We start from the raw sequence: 17576 nt of genomic DNA on the forward strand, positions 1-17576 counted from the left end.
CTCACCGACGTGCTTGCTGAATGTTTCTCCCCCTCCCCTCACACCACTCCCTGCTCACCGACGTGCTTGCTGAATGTTTCTCCCCCTCCCCTCACACCACTCCCTGCTCACCGACGTGCTTGCTGAATGTTTCTCCCCCTCCCCTCACACCACTCCCTGCTCACCGACGTGCTTGCTGAATGTTTCTCCCCCTCCCCTCACACCACTCCCTGCTCACCGACGTGCTTGCTGAATGTTTCTCCCCCTCCCCTCACACCACTCCCTGCTCACCGACGTGCTTGCTGAATGTTTCTCCCCCTCCCCTCACACCACTCCCTGCTCACCGACGTGCTTGCTGAATGTTTCTCCCCCTCCCCTCACACCACTCCCTGCTCACCGACGTGCTTGCTGAATGTTTCTCCCCCTCCCCTCACACCACTCCCTGCTCACCGACGTGCTTGCTGAATGTTTCTCCCCCTCCCCTCACACCACTCCCTGCTCACCGACGTGCTTGCTGAATGTTTCTCCCCCTCCCCTCACACCACTCCCTGCTCACCGACGTGCTTGCTGAATGTTTCTCCCCCTCCCCTCACACCACTCCCTGCTCACCGACGTGCTTGCTGAATGTTTCTCCCCCTCCCCTCACACCACTCCCTGCTCACCGACGTGCTTGCTGAATGTTTCTCCCCCTCCCCTCACACCACTCCCTGCTCACCGACGTGCTTGCTGAATGTTTCTCCCCCTCCCCTCACACCACTCCCTGCTCACCGACGTGCTTGCTGAATGTTTCTCCCCCTCCCCTCACACCACTCCCTGCTCACCGACGTGCTTGCTGAATGTTTCTCCCCCTCCCCTCACACCACTCCCTGCTCACCGACGTGCTTGCTGAATGTTTCTCCCCCTCCCCTCACACCACTCCCTGCTCACCGACGTGCTTGCTGAATGTTTCTCCCCCTCCCCTCACACCACTCCCTGCTCACCGACGTGCTTGCTGAATGTTTCTCCCCCTCCCCTCACACCACTCCCTGCTCACCGACGTGCTTGCTGAATGTTTCTCCCCCTCCCCTCACACCACTCCCTGCTCACCGACGTGCTTGCTGAATGTTTCTCCCCCTCCCCTCACACCACTCCCTGCTCACCGACGTGCTTGCTGAATGTTTCTCCCCCTCCCCTCACACCACTCCCTGCTCACCGACGTGCTTGCTGAATGTTTCTCCCCCTCCCCTCACACCACTCCCTGCTCACCGACGTGCTTGCTGAATGTTTCTCCCCCTCCCCTCACACCACTCCCTGCTCACCGACGTGCTTGCTGAATGTTTCTCCCCCTCCCCTCACACCACTCCCTGCTCACCGACGTGCTTGCTGAATGTTTCTCCCCCTCCCCTCACACCACTCCCTGCTCACCGACGTGCTTGCTGAATGTTTCTCCCCCTCCCCTCACACCACTCCCTGCTCACCGACGTGCTTGCTGAATGTTTCTCCCCCTCCCCTCACACCACTCCCTGCTCACCGACGTGCTTGCTGAATGTTTCTCCCCCTCCCCTCACACCACTCCCTGCTCACCGACGTGCTTGCTGAATGTTTCTCCCCCTCCCCTCACACCACTCCCTGCTCACCGACGTGCTTGCTGAATGTTTCTCCCCCTCCCCTCACACCACTCCCTGCTCACCGACGTGCTTGCTGAATGTTTCTCCCCCTCCCCTCACACCACTCCCTGCTCACCGACGTGCTTGCTGAATGTTTCTCCCCCTCCCCTCACACCACTCCCTGCTCACCGACGTGCTTGCTGAATGTTTCTCCCCCTCCCCTCACACCACTCCCTGCTCACCGACGTGCTTGCTGAATGTTTCTCCCCCTCCCCTCACACCACTCCCTGCTCACCGACGTGCTTGCTGAATGTTTCTCCCCCTCCCCTCACACCACTCCCTGCTCACCGACGTGCTTGCTGAATGTTTCTCCCCCTCCCCTCACACCACTCCCTGCTCACCGACGTGCTTGCTGAATGTTTCTCCCCCTCCCCTCACACCACTCCCTGCTCACCGACGTGCTTGCTGAATGTTTCTCCCCCTCCCCTCACACCACTCCCTGCTCACCGACGTGCTTGCTGAATGTTTCTCCCCCTCCCCTCACACCACTCCCTGCTCACCGACGTGCTTGCTGAATGTTTCTCCCCCTCCCCTCACACCACTCCCTGCTCACCGACGTGCTTGCTGAATGTTTCTCCCCCTCCCCTCACACCACTCCCTGCTCACCGACGTGCTTGCTGAATGTTTCTCCCCCTCCCCTCACACCACTCCCTGCTCACCGACGTGCTTGCTGAATGTTTCTCCCCCTCCCCTCACACCACTCCCTGCTCACCGACGTGCTTGCTGAATGTTTCTCCCCCTCCCCTCACACCACTCCCTGCTCACCGACGTGCTTGCTGAATGTTTCTCCCCCTCCCCTCACACCACTCCCTGCTCACCGACGTGCTTGCTGAATGTTTCTCCCCCTCCCCTCACACCACTCCCTGCTCACCGACGTGCTTGCTGAATGTTTCTCCCCTTCCTCCCCCTGCCAGCGACACCTCCGCCGATGCGGTCTGCACACTTCCGGTTCCTTCACGGTGATGAGGTCAGACCTGTCTCAGATAAAATAGGTCAAGGTCATTCTTTTCGTTTTCACAAAACGCAAAAAAAAAAACCCATCAAGGTCCTAGCTTAAACAGCCAGTCGCATACAATTTTATTGTTAATTTTAATCCAAAAGTTGTTTTTCTTCTAACTTTAACTATTAATGCATTTGTTTTCAAGTTTAGCGGGTACTCAAAAATGTATATCAATTCGTAATAGAATTGAAAATCTATCTAGGTATGTATGTGAAAGTAAATGGAAATATTTTACAATGAAACTTAAATTCATTTTCGTTTTAACAGAAAATAGATTTAATGAGTGTTCAAATTTGACCTACCCAAAAAACTCAAAACACCGACTCCACCAACAAACTCAAACACCGACTCCACCATCAAACCCAAACACCGACTCCACCAACAAACTCAAACATCAACTCCACCAACAAACCCAAAATCAACTCCACCAACAAACAAACACACAGTATTTACCCAATCTCGATAATCTCCGTTGTCCTTCTCTCCCCTCCTGTCCCCTTTACTTTCTTCTTCCCCGGTACGTCCAACGGGATATTGACCGTGTACACTGCCATCTTAGGCGACCCCTGGCACAGGGAGGTTTCCGCTTGACACACCTGGACGTCCTCTTGAGATACCTCCCCATCATTCAGCGTGTATGACGTTTCACTAGTCAAAGAATTCGCGCACTGCTTCTCACACGCCGACGCATGCGCGGAATGCTTCCTCTGATGCATACGTCTACCCCCGCTAGTTGACGTCAAGATGGACACAAGTGGTCTATTTCGGTGTGGCTTTTTGTGAAGATAATGACTCTTGTTTTTGGAGTCGTAGACGCTGTTTAAAATACGCGCAGAGAAAAGAGGACGATCTTTCTGCGGGGAGGTTTTCCGTGATCTAGATCCCACGTTGTAGATTTGTTTCGTTTTGCTGACGTAGACGGTGGCGGACCCCGCGCCACGGCCGGTCCTCTCCTTGCAGTAGATCGTATCGGAGATGTCCTCAACGGCGGGTACCACCGCGTTGCCGGCGTGGTTGATGCCGGACCTGTCGTCGTCCCCGTGGGTGCCGGGGGTCGGGTCCGGGAAGTTTTCAAACTCGAGGTCCGTCTCGCTGCGGAGGCGTGGCTTCACCTGTGACGTCGTGTAACAATTAAAATAATGGCCAAAGTCTCAATTGTGAACAGTGTTTCTTTCAGGGGGGGGGGGAAGGGGAGGGACTTAAAACTTTTAGGGGAGGGAAGACTAAATTTTCAGTATTAAAGTATATATTGTTTTATAAAAATTCTATTTCATCGTATGGAAAAGCAGATCTGTAATTATTTGTAGAAATTCTCCACACGCACACATGACAGCTACTCTAACTAGATTCACCAGCAAAAGAAAACGCCCTCCTACATCGCTGAGCGCCATCCTTGCATGTGAGATACCCTCCAACCCCCACCTCGCCTGTGCGCTACCCCCCCCTCCATCTTTGAGCCACCCCACCTGTGGGCCACCCTCCAACCCCCACCCCACCTTTAAACCACCCCACCTAACAGCCACCCCACCTAACAGCCACCCCCACCTGTCAGCCACCCCACCTGTCTCCCAGCCTCACCTGTTTAGAATTACTAGACGTGGCGGTGCTGGTGGTACAGCTGGTCCCGTCCGTCTTGACGGTACAGTTGGTGTTCCTGGGCCGGGCCTGACGCTCAAACATGGCATCCAGAGGGGAGCCCTTTCTGCTCTCATAGACGGTCGTCTCGCTGCCATAGAGGTCCTGTGTTGGGCCATGCAAGAAACAATCAACTTGTACTGAACACTATAGTCTTATGGGTGAGGACTCGCTGCCATAGAGGTCCTATGTGGGGGCATAAAATAAACAATCAACTTGTACTGAACACTATAGTCTTATGGGTGAGGACTCGCTGCCATAGAGGTCCTATGTGGGGGCATGCAAGAATTTATCAACCTGTACGTCCATCTATAGCCTATTGGGTTAGTACCCGCTGCTATAGAGGTCCTGTGTGGGGGGCATGCAAGAATTTATCAACTTGTAGGTACCTAATGGGTTAGGGTTATCGTTACAGTTAGTACTCGCTTCCATAGAGTTCTTGTGTGGGAGTTTGCAATCCTTCATCAAGCTGTACGTCTCCCTAAAGCCTAATTTGCTAGGACGCTGATATAGAGGTCCTATGTGGGAGCATGTAAGAATTTATCAACCTGTACGTCCCTCTGTAGCCTTTTAGGTTAGGACTCGCTGCCATAGAGGTCCTGTGTGGGGGCATGCAAGAATTTATCAACTTGTAGGTACCTAATGGGTTAGGGTTATCGTTACAGTTAGTACTCGCTTCCATAGAGTTCTTGTGGGGGAGTTTGCAATCCTTCATCAAGCTGTACGTCTCCCCGTGAACTAACAGCTTCACATCTATAACCATGCTACACTCGTTTGGTTTTAAGACTAATGCTTTTGGAGATATAGGCTTGATCATTTAATTAAAGGTCTGATTGACGCTTAATGTTGATACTTGTGCTTAGTAACATTAATATGAAGGCCATTGGCTAGCAACATTTAGTTGGGGGACAGTTGACTGGGGACTGTTTGCCATTAAACCAATGATCCAAAAAGGGTTTACTATAGTTTCTACCGACCTTAAGAGAGGGCGCTTCGCTCGACCTTGACCTTCTGGATAGCTTTGGGTCGAGGGAAATTTTCATGTCGTCATAGGAGGGAGGCCGGAAGTGCCTGGAAATGTTTTGTGTTTCTGGTGAATGCTGGGACATTGCAGAACTTCAACAGGCACAAACGATGATATCAATTGTTTTACAAAACAGACATGTGTTTTTTGTTGTTTTGTTTTTTAGGGGGGGGGGTTGTCATACACAAGTGTTGGAGGGGGGGGTGTCATACACAAGTTTGGGGATGGTGTCATTTAACAAAGACCAGGCTGAATGCTGCAGTTATAGTCAGGGATTGGCAGGGAGGGGGTGGGTGTGGAAGGAGGTATTAAAAAATATTACAAGACAGCTACGCAAGGAGGGTGGGTATGGAGAAGGCTAGGGGGTTAGGTAGGAGTAAGGGGGATAAGAGGTCTACATGGGAGGGAGGAGGAGGGAGGAGGTACTCACGAGACCCAGCTGTATTCCTTAGACCGACTGCGGGGTTTGCGGGTCAGATCCTTCTCGCTCGCCTCTGAAAATGGACGTAGTTTGCGGCTCAGATCCTTCTCGCTTGCCTCTGAAAATGGACGTGGTTTGTGGGTCACATCCTTCTCACTGGCCTCTGAAAATGGACGCTGGGTGAGACCGTTCTTGTAGCGAGGCGAGACGATCGTGTCGAAGGAAGGGCGGTAGCTCGGGTCTTTGTCGTTGCTGCGGCTTTTCTCGTACCTAGGGGAGGGCACATTGTGTGAGTGGTCGGAGCACTGAATGAAGGGAGGGCACATTGTGTGAGGTTCGGGGCAGTGAAAGAGGAAATGTATGAGGGGTTGGGGCACTGAATGAGGGGAGGTGTGTGAGGAATCGTGGCAATGAATGAGATGAGGTGTTTGAGGGGTTGGGGCACTGGATGAGGGGAGGGCACATTGTGTGAGCGATCAGGGCACTGAATGGGTCGGGGCACTGGATTAGGGGAGGTGTGTGAGGGGGCGGGGCACTGAATGAGGGGACAAAAAATTAAATATTTGATTCAGATAAAAAAAATTCATAATTAAATTAGCTCCCAGCACCTTCCCCGGAGGTTTCAACTGGGACCCCCAATCCCCCAACAAACCTTTATTGTAAATAATCAAACTTCAAATAACATTTGTATATAAACCGCTATAGTAACGAGTTTTTAAAAGCAAAAGTTATCCTAATTTTTAAAATGCCACACACATTTTTCGCCAGCTGTAACAATAAATGCATTACGCGCTAAAAAAATATTGAAACGACTTTAAAAAAAATCAATTTATGTATAGCCTAAAAAGGTATTATTATGTCGCTGGTATTTGCTAATAAAAGAAAATTTATACGAATATTTCCGTCTCTCGTTAGCCTATGCCCCGAGTTATAAATAACTTTTTAAATAGCTTCATGAACACCGCTCACTTGTTGAATGGTGATATTTATTGTAATTACCTCCCGTTTTGTTATTGAATAAAATAATGTGTGAATTAATTTTATAAAGGCTAATACAATATCTAGTTCAATTTTCTAGTGTTGCGACTATTTTTGGAGTGTAAAAGAGATAGACCCAAACAGATACATTGAGATTTGACTAAAAACCTTCACAACAGCAAACAAATGATGTGTCCTAAAAACGTATATGATAAAAACAAGAACTAACACCATTTAAAAAACAAAACAAAATAAAACGTATAAAAACAATAATAAAAGGATTTTAAATGAACTTAAAATAAGAAAACAATTTCTTTTTTTTAAAAATAAAAGCATAGTACGCTCTTAAAATCTTTTTGATTTTAGCGACCAGTGTTTTTAAAAAAACAAATCAAGTTTTTTTTTTCTGTTTTACTTTCCTATTTCAGTGTATTTAAAAACATATTACTGATTCATTCATTTTCTATCTTTTAGTATTTAGATTTTGTAACTCTACAAGAATAGTAAAAAACTATTTAAATTTTTTTAAAAAAAAAAGCTCCCCCCTCAGACAGACAGACAGACAGACAGACAGACAGACAGACAGACAGACAGACAGACAGACAGACAGACAGACAGACAGACAGACACACAGACAGACAGACAGACAGACAGACACACAGACAGACACACAGACAGACACACATACAGACAGACAGAGACAGACAGACAGACACACAGAAAGACACACATACAGACAGACAGACACACACACAGACAGACAGACAGACACACAGATAGACAGACAGCCACACAGACAGACAGACAGACAGTCACACAGACACACAGACAAACAGACACAACCTTCTATGCTATGATCTACCTCCACGGCCGCTTGTTGGTGCCTGTCTCCAGATAGCTCGAGCTCGACTTACAGTGTGAATTACACTGACTGACAGCACCGCCACTATTCGGCCTGCACTGACTCATCCCCTTGACAGCACTCTCCGTCTTGCACTGACCAGTAGAATCACCACTCTTCGGCCTCGACTGACCAATCGCAGTGCCACTCTGCGCCTTGCCCTGACCGGTAGAATTGACATTCCTGGGCTTGCTCTGACCGATGTTGGTGCTGCTTCTGACCTTGCTCTGACCGGCAGCGATGTGAGGCTTGGACTGACCGATGGCCGTGGCGCTGTGAAACTTGGTACAGCTGCCGTCACTGTCGTACTGGGCACTGCTGGAGCTGGGCTGGGAGTCGATGGTTCTGGGAGCTGCGACTCCTGGGAAAGATAAACAAAAAAAAACACACAACAGAAAATGTCACGTGCAATGTTTTAAAAGGACTATTGGTAGTAGGGATGGTGTGGCCTAGCGGTAGAGAGATAGGCAGCTAACTCGAAAGTTTCGAGTTCGAATCCGGGTTAAAGTCAGATAAGAGGCCATGTGACCACCCAGCTCTGATGGTACCTGACTCAGATTAGGAAAAGCAAAGACGGCTGGGCATAGTGCTGACCACACTATCCCTTCATTCACCGATGTCCCTGAAGCAGATTAATTCTACCTCATCTGCCCCGTGTGTCTTGGGCACGAAAGGGAAAAGATGATGAGAGGGTGATTGGTTGTAGAAGGACAAAATCGAAAGTGGGTATAGATTGGACACACCTTGCGTAACCCAACTAGCAACAACACCAGACAGGCACTAGATTGGAATCCCAAAGAAATCCCCCATTGTCTTGGGCACGAAAGGTAATAAAAGATGATGAATGTCTTAATTAAACGTGACATTTTAACTTTTTATTTTGACGTTTAATACATTCTCTTTAAAAAATTAAATAAAAAATTAAATAAAATTAACAAAACCTTAAAGAGTGTATATTATTATCAAATATACAGGTCATCAGATGACCTTGAACTGTCGACCTACCAGCACCTTTCTCACGTGACCTTGCAGCGGGATTGTGTGAGCCTTCATCTTGCCTGCCAGCGGCCTTGGTGTTGTACCCGGGGAGGATGACGAGGGTGTAGGGTTCAATACCCGGCACTGGGGACGCACTAGTCTTCAGTCGCTTGCTACCTTTGTTCTGCTGGGTAGGTGTAGGACAATTGACAGGTAGGGATTAGAATACCTTTGTTCTGCTGGGTAGGTGTAGGACAATTGACAGGTAGAGCTTAGGGTACCTGGCTCGGTTCTGGTTATGTGTGTGCAGCTGTTTGTTATGTGTGTTTTTTTCAATTAATGAATAACTAGAGCTTATAGACTGTTAACTCGAAAGTCTCGAGTTCAAATCCGGGTACAAGTCAGTGGAACATCCATGCGCCCACCCAACTCTGATGGATAATATATAATTATCGTTAGTGCTGACCACATTGTACCGTAATATGCCGAGGTAAAAAAAAATATGAACTCTATTCGTCTACCCATTGGATCGCTAGGTCTAAAGAGGAATCTTTACTTTAACTATTAACATAGACAAAGTCAAAGTTTACTCCATGGCGTGCCATAACATGTCTAACATAGCGAGTAGCTACATTTTATACAAGCAATAGATTACTAGCATTTAATCCTCTGTTGCAATGTGTTGTGACTAACCTTTGACCCTGGATGGCAATGTATTATGACTGACCTTTGACCCTGGGTTGCAATGTGTTGATCTGTTGTGCCTAGAACCCCGGGGATCGTCGTCTGCTAAATCATAGTATGTAGAGCTGAGGAGGAATGGACAATGGGAGTTTAGGTGTGGTCGATGGGAGGTAGGGCAGATGTGGTCAATGGGAGGTAGGGCAGGTGTGGTCAATGGGAGGTAGGGCAGGTGTGGTCAATGGGAGGTAGGGCAGGTGTGGTCAATGGGAGGTAATTCAGGTGTGGTCAATGGGAGGTAATTTAGGTGTGGTCAATCGGAGGTAGGGCAGGTGTGGTCAATGGGAGGTAGGGCAGGTGTGGTCAATGGGAGGTAATTTAGGTGTGGTCAATCGGAGGTAGGGCAGGTGTGGTCAATGGGAGGTAGGGCAGGTGTGGTCAATGGGAGGTAATTCAGGTGTGGTCAATGTGAGTTAGTTCCGGAGTTGTTTATGGGAAGAGATGCTTAAAAGTAGCAAATGAGAGAAGTTATTTAAATGAGTTTTGGAGGTCTGATATTTAAATTAAGAAGCAGATGGGAGATTTTTATAAAGGCCGAGCTGTGGTCAATGGTATTTTTATTTTAATGAAGGATTTTTCTTTTCCTGGCAACTAACATTTACATTTTTAGGGGTTAGCTGATGTTTACATATGTAGTGGATTATGGCTTGGGGAACGGGATGGTGAATTTTATTTTCTTGATGTGGCTAGGCTTTTACTATCATAATATTTTACGCCCTCACATCAACAATTTAAAAACGTCAACGAAATTAACCACGAAGAGAGGTAGGCCTATATCAAACAAAATGTGCTTAATACCACTAGCAAATAAAAATAGTTAAAGACTACTCAAATCTCTGTTATTTATTTGATAACTACATTATAAACTTAAGCGTCAAAGAGCCTTGTTTAAGGTCCTTAATATCAAATTAATTTCTATTAAATAAACTACCCCTTCGAACGTTACGGTGTATGACACAGGTGAAGTAGAGTTAACCTGTTTCTGTTACATAGGCATATGAAGGGATAGTGAGGTTAGCACTATACCCTGTCGCCTTTACTTTCCTTGAGTCAGGTACCCATCAGAGCTGGGTAGACTGAGTGACTTCCAACAGTCTTGAGCCAGTGATCCTATCTCAAGATTTCTAGGTAAGAAGTCGAACGCTCTACCATTCAACCACGATGTCTCTTAATAAAGAAAAGATGGTTATCCTTAAACGAAGACGTAGAAATGTGGATTTTCCAGAAATCAGCAAATATTGATCTGACCAAGTACTTCAGCGCTGGTTACAGATAACACTCAAACGTTCGTCGTCCCTCCCCCCCCCCCCCCCCCCCCCCCCCAGAGAAAGTCTTTGAAATTTCACAAAATAGAATTTATATAGAAAATATATACTCTTAACAGTGTCCACCCCGTCCACCCCCGAAATTATAGTCCGCGCCCCACCACCCGACCCGAAACTTTCAAGTGCCGGAGAAAGTATCGTCATCACTGACAGTGTTTCTGTTTTACTCTATGAAATACTTCTCACAGTAAGAAGATTTCATGCGAACAGGTCAAGTAAGAATATTAGAAAACAATTAAAGATATATTATTTTTTTGGTTTGAATCCAGTTTAGGTTGAGATCTTTGTACAAATTTCAGGCAGGCGTCACTAATGGAGCATGTTACCGGGAACACACGTGCTGATGAGAGAAATCTTAATTAAGTATTTAATTGAAACGTTTAGCCTGGTAATAGCGACTATCGTTTTTCTCAACAAAAAAAAAACAGGAAGTGGTGATAGCAGGGTGTTGATACCCGCATCACGTGACACATTCATGTGACACCCGCATCACGTGATACCATCATGTTGATATCCGTACCATGTGATACCAGTATCGCGTGATACCCGCATCACTTGATACCATCATGAATCCAGTAATACCAGAATCACGTGATATACACATCACTTGATAACATAGCATACAAACATTATGTAATACTATTTTTACTGGTGATATAGTTATCGTTGCTGTTGTTTTGATTTGACAATTATATTAAACCATTAGTTTAATATCATCAGTTTACAAAAAATGTCTGGCTTAAGGATCGGCTTACTGTAGACATTGGTCAGAAAAATTTGTCAGTAAAAATGGTTAACTGTTTAACTTTACTAACCTAACAACCTTAACCATAGTGTACCCATTATAGTGGAATAATAATGGTACGGCAAAATCTCATTTTCGACGTCTTTGGATAAAAACACTTCTCCATTCAGAGATGTACCCCAACATAACCCATACATCATCACCAACATTGTTTCCTTTATTCCACGTACGGTTATTTTATAACACCTCCCACCCCTCCACACACATGACATGTCAATCACTCAGTAACATTCATTAATTGCTATTTAATTATTCATTAATTTACTGAACGAAATGTACTATACATTTCCAACGCTTTTTCATAGAAAAAAACGTCAATCAATCATCGCCCCTCGCCCCATAACAATTCCCACTTTCCCACCACAATAAGTTTCTTTTTTAGAAATGTCACTGCGCTAAAGACGATGTTGTTGGTTAGGTGTATCTGTAGTGGTTTTTTGGACTTAGGTCTACCTAACAACATACACGACACAATAAACCAGGTCACATACACTCGCCAAGTCACATACACAATTAGTACACCTACTTATATACACACACATAGCACCTACTCACACACACAGTGCACCTACTCACATACACAATTAGTACACCCACTCACATACACAATTAGTACACCTACTTATATACACACACATTGCACCTACTCACATACACAATTAGTACACCCACTCACATACACAATTAGTACACCTACTTATATACACACACATTGCACCTACTCACATACACAATTAGTACACCCACTCACATACACAATTAGTACACCCACTCACATAGTGCACCAGCCTGTTTATTACTATCACAGTTATAAAAAACCCGTACCATGTTTATTCAATAAAAGCTAATTTGGTGCTATAAAGTTAAATAAAAAAGATTATATAAACTGTAAACACATTTAAAATGCGATTATTTACATTTACCTTGATCAGTCTAATTAAAGAGGACTAAGCACACTTTTTATGATACATACATTACCCTAACGCTACGTTTGAGTTTTTAAAAATGTTCTACAACATTGGTATTTATATACCTGTTACAAGCTTTGAAAGAGTTTTTTTTTTTTTTTAACTTTACACGTTTTATCAACGTCTATTAAAAATCAATTTATAAAAATAACCACTCTATTTTCATCTTTATGATTACCTTTAACTAATTTCACTATCAAAAGGTAAACTGGTACATCACACATATAAGAGTTTAACTATTATATCACATACAAGTGGTGAACTGGTATATCACATATAAATAGGTAAACTAGTATATTACATATGCATGTCGTAAACTAGTACATCACACATACAAGTGGTAAACTGGTATATCACATATACATGGGGTAAACTGGTATATCACATGCAAAGGTTAAACTGGGATCTCAATCAAACCAGAATAACCACTCGTGCAATAAATGGGATTGGGGGGGGGGGGGGGGGGCAGGGCCTCAAACAATACAAAGGGGTCCAACGATCAGTAGAGAAAGAGGGATCTGATGTACAGTCTGTGAATCTTTTTAAGGGGGGGGGGGGGCGGGGGGTGTTAACATTTTGACAGTGTATGTCATCATTGCTGGACATTGACAGCTGTTCAATGACACGAAGCAGATTAATTTAAAAGATATCATTTATGAAGTATTGATAAAAACACTTCTCCACCCAGAGATACACCCCAACATAACCCATACCTAACCACTAACATTGTTTCTTGTATTACCCGTACCGTTATATTTTAACCCAAAATTTTAGCTGTTCTAGAAACTTCTAAAGACATTATGCCATGAATACATTAAGTTTTTTAATCATTTTCATTAAATCTGAACTAAACATAACGTAATGCTGTTCGTAAGATTTCATTCAAATAGACAGTATAATATAAACAGGTCTTGTTTTCTACGGATTAAAAAAAAATGAGAAAATGTCAATTTACATTTTAAACCGTTCACTTGAATAATTGCCTAGCCTAGCCTAGCGATAAGCTGTACAACTTATCTGGAGAATGAAGCCTAGCCTAACATTACACTGTATCTACGTCAGGCTAATAAACATTGATTATAGATAAAATCTATTTTATTACTCGGCCCGCCGCTCTACTTGATTTTATTAGGTGTGTAGCTCAATAACACTCTTACTTCCCCATGTTAATAAGTCTCAAATACACCCACCCCCTTCCCCAAATTCTTAGATTACTAACCGCGACCCCCGTCGCACTTGGCACGTAGGCAGGCAGCCATTTTGAAAAGGCCTGTTACGAAAACACAAAAACCTACTATAAAATTTGGGTCACGCGTTATGTTACGGCGGCTAAGCAAGCACGTCGTTCCCGAGCCTCGTTTGGGGGCGAGTGTGCTCGGGCCGCCCCGCGTGTGTCGAGCTGGCTAGTGACGCGCATAGCAACGGGCGGTGGGGGGCGCGCTAGATTGTTCTCGAATGTCGGTCCCACTCCAGTCCCAGCCCACCCTCAATATTCGCTACCCTCCCCCCGTTAGAGAGAAAGATAGAAACGAAGCTTAACACGCATGCCTTGAACTGATTAAATATAATGGATAGTGAAGTATTCATGGACTACAACCCCCTCCCCTCCCCTTGAGTTCCCTGCTTTGAAAACCTCAAACAAGAATAAATATTTCTCGGTTATTTCCCTTAGACTGTGCACACAGAAAGGCAGCTGAATTAATTCTGAATAAAATTTATTGCGTGCATGATTTTTTATTTCCCCAGCCTTAAAGATAGAAGCAGTTATTCTGGAGTTGTATAAAACATCACACACACCATTCTGTACAGTATAGTAAATAAATGTATAACTAATTACTGTTAAATGTGATGGGGGTATTTGGTGAAGTACTGCAACAAGTTTGGGATGGCGTGGAAGAATGGTAGAGCATGCGATTGCTATCCCGAAAGTCTAGAGTTCGAATCTGAGTTCAAGTCTATAGAACGTCTACCCAGCCTTGATGGATACCTGACTCACGTTAGGGAAAGTAACGACTGCTGGGAATAGTGTTGACCACATTATCCCTTCATATGCCGAGGTCACAGAAACATGTGTACTCTACTTCACTTGCCCCAAGGACAGTCAGGTTCGAAAGGGAACTTCACTACTACAACAGTAACAAGTACACACAAACTAGTTACGAGAAGTAAATACATAAATATCAACAGTACTTTAACCAACACAAACGTTGTTGATCTAAATCTAGTTGCCGTATCGAGCATGTATCACACACAATGTGAAATTGTTATTGAAGTATGCTTTTTATAGAACAAGATAGATGAAATGATACCTCCCACAAATTCTAAAATATTAAAGAAACAACAAAGTGGTGGCAATACATGCTGTAAATTATGTAGATCTATATATTTACAAAAGTGTGATATTTTCTTGCTTTGAGTTAGTCTAAAATATTTTCTAGATCTCAAAATTTCAAGATGGCCGCCCTGACGACAGTTCACCTAACCCACACGTAATGTGTTCTCCGCCCAACCTAGAGAAGGGAACGAGGCTAACGAAACGCGAACAAAATGGCAACTCTTGACGCTCCAAAAGTAGGTCAGCATAGATCCGACGGTTGAAGCAGAAATTCTACCTAGGCACTTCGTCCCGATGTACACTGCAGCTAACGATAACCAGTTCGAACCGGCGTGTGGTTAGTGATGTCGAGAAATGTCAAACTCAGCACACAGTCTCGTTCCAGATGTTTACATCTACACAACAAAGACGCGAGCTGTTTTTGATTATTGATAGATGGAAGTGATAAAAAATAATAAACACACTCAAAAATACTTTCGATTTTTTATAACAATTTTGGCGAGTCGGAACGTAAATGATAAATATATCATTTTGTTTATCACCCCCTCACCTAGAAAGTATTTGACATTAATGAAATAATTACCGTGTTGTTTTTGTGTGTTATGTATTACGTTGACCTGTTTGTACACATGGTTGAGCACAAGCGTGTGTTGAGTTCAAACACAAACAGACGTGGGCGCTCCTATGTCCCGGGGGATGTCATCCACGTAACGCTTACCTAAACATTTCAATAACTTAACTTGAAGAAGGCATGAACATAACCATAACTTTCGCCTAACCGGCCCTAACCCTATCTTGAAGGATGTATAAGCGTCACCCTAACTTGAAGACTGTTAGAGTATAATTAGAGTCTATCTTTAACTTTGAGCTGTGTTTTTGTTTTTATCCTAGACTTACAAGAAAACAAAACTCTTGGCTAGGATACCCTCAAAGTACCAGGGCTCACTCCTGGCTTCGTGTGTCTGGGATCTCGTCCATAATGTTGGACCCTACAGATCTTATTTCTGGGATCCTTAAGTTTCTGCAGTATTTGTCCTGCCCTCTGTCTGCCCTATGTCTGTCCTATGTCTTCCCTTTGTCTGCCCTCTGTCCTTCTATAAGTCCTACTGTCAGCTGACCTTTGTGTCCTAACGTTTTCCGTAAGGTCTCACCACACATGGAACCATGCTTTAATATTGTTTTAAACGCCTTATGCCTCAATGTTGAGAAAATATGTGCTCACCATCCCCCACCCCCGCACAATGTTCCCCTCGATATCTCACAGTGATGATAATCTTACTTTAATCCGTTTAGTTATTAATTTACTAAACAACAATAGAATAGCTGATATCCTTTATTTTTTTCTTTGATTATCATTTTTACATCAGGGTGAAATTAAGTATTTTGTTTACATCATACCATTGGATACACCTGGGGATAGTTGAAGAGACTAGCCCAGGACAGAGATGCATGAAAAGCTCTTGACAGCGGCCTATGTCCCAGGAGGGGCGACATGCTAACCTAATCTTACCTTTATTATACCGTCTTTTAACATGAGATATCCTGTCTCTTGTATTACTATAATTATTTGTTTGTTATTTGCCACCGATATAACATGTTATCATTATTCTACCCTAACATTACCTGCTGTAATGAAACAATCAATGAAGGAGAGTTCTAGAAATTCCTCTTTTATCCTCTCTATATACAAGTTTTTTTTTTCATTCTTAAAGTTCTAAATTCAAAAGTAAACTATCAATGGTTATATTAGCTGTGCTTTACACCACTGTTTCACTTATGTTTTCTATTAAAATCTTTGATCACAACCATCACAATATTTGAGGAGTCCACTGACAAAACCCGCTACGTCACTCCAGCCTGATTTTAAGGAAATTGACTTGTACGCTTCTTTTGGTTAACTATTCTTAGGATTTTCAATAATCATTTGTTACAAACTTTAAAAAAAAAGTATATCCTTTAATTAAAACAAAAATTAGTGTGACCAAACAGAGTAAATATTAGAAGAGGATGATCTATTGTTTCTGAACCAGATACACATCATCAGTGTTTCTTCCAGACTTTTTTCTCCGGTGGGGGGGGGGGGCACTTCAAATTTTCGGGTGGGGGGGGGGGGGGGCGATAGATTTTTTTCGGGGGGGGGGGGGGGCGGACACTGTTGAATGTATATATTTTCTATATAAATTCCATTTCGTTCGGGGGGGGGGGTGTGTGGGAGAGATGCCTGGAAGAAACTCTGCACATCATTAGTCTAATTTTGTAAAGAGTAAACACAGCAAAATACAAAATTATTACTCTTTCTGTTTTTTTTTTTCAGAAAATAATAACTTTTGACCATTTTTTTTAAACACTTATGCTCATACGTGTAAAAATAAGTGAAATATACAACTCGATTAATACCGCAGCCACACACCGTGACATAAAGCGACGGTGAAATGGCCGATATACCATTTAGTGAACTAACGAAATATTTTTTCGTTAGGTCTATGAACTTGTTCGCAAGAAAATATTTTAAAAAAAATTGCATCCTGTCATTACATTATTTTCTTATTTTCTATGAAAAGATATTTTGTTTCGTAAAAATGTTTCTGATTAAATTTAAAACTATCAGTTTAATACAATGACCTACTGTAGGCAATAATGGTGAACATAAACATTTTCTTTGCTCCCATCAATACAATGACCTACAGTAGGCCATACATAATCTGTTGACAGCTCTACTTAATCCGCGACCTATAAATCATCAATATGTTGCCCCTCCCACTATAAACCCAACCCAACACGAACGTAGACTTTTTTTTTCTCTAACAACCGTTGTCACACAAATTACAGCCATTCGCATT

General features: G+C 44.0%; 1 protein-coding gene across 1 annotated transcript in view; it reads right to left on the reverse strand.

Annotated features, from left to right (window-relative positions):
- Positions 1–17576, reverse strand: part of LOC131957864 (uncharacterized) — a 60126-nt gene that overhangs the window by 24043 nt on the left and 18507 nt on the right. The window contains exons 4-11 of the mRNA XM_059322667.1: positions 9290–9371; positions 8590–8749; positions 7546–7945; positions 5715–5975; positions 5238–5331; positions 4204–4365; positions 3079–3737; positions 2497–2599 (exon numbers count right to left, since the gene is read on the reverse strand). Coding sequence (XP_059178650.1) covers positions 2497–2599; positions 3079–3737; positions 4204–4365; positions 5238–5331; positions 5715–5975; positions 7546–7945; positions 8590–8749; positions 9290–9371 — 1921 coding nt within the window. The remainder of the gene's footprint in view (positions 1–2496; positions 2600–3078; positions 3738–4203; positions 4366–5237; positions 5332–5714; positions 5976–7545; positions 7946–8589; positions 8750–9289; positions 9372–17576) is intronic.

This window comes from Physella acuta, unplaced genomic scaffold, assembly GCF_028476545.2.
Source record: "Physella acuta isolate Inbredline_101_S28 unplaced genomic scaffold, ASM2847654v3 ptg001273l, whole genome shotgun sequence".
Lineage (NCBI taxonomy): Eukaryota > Metazoa > Mollusca > Gastropoda > Physidae > Physella > Physella acuta.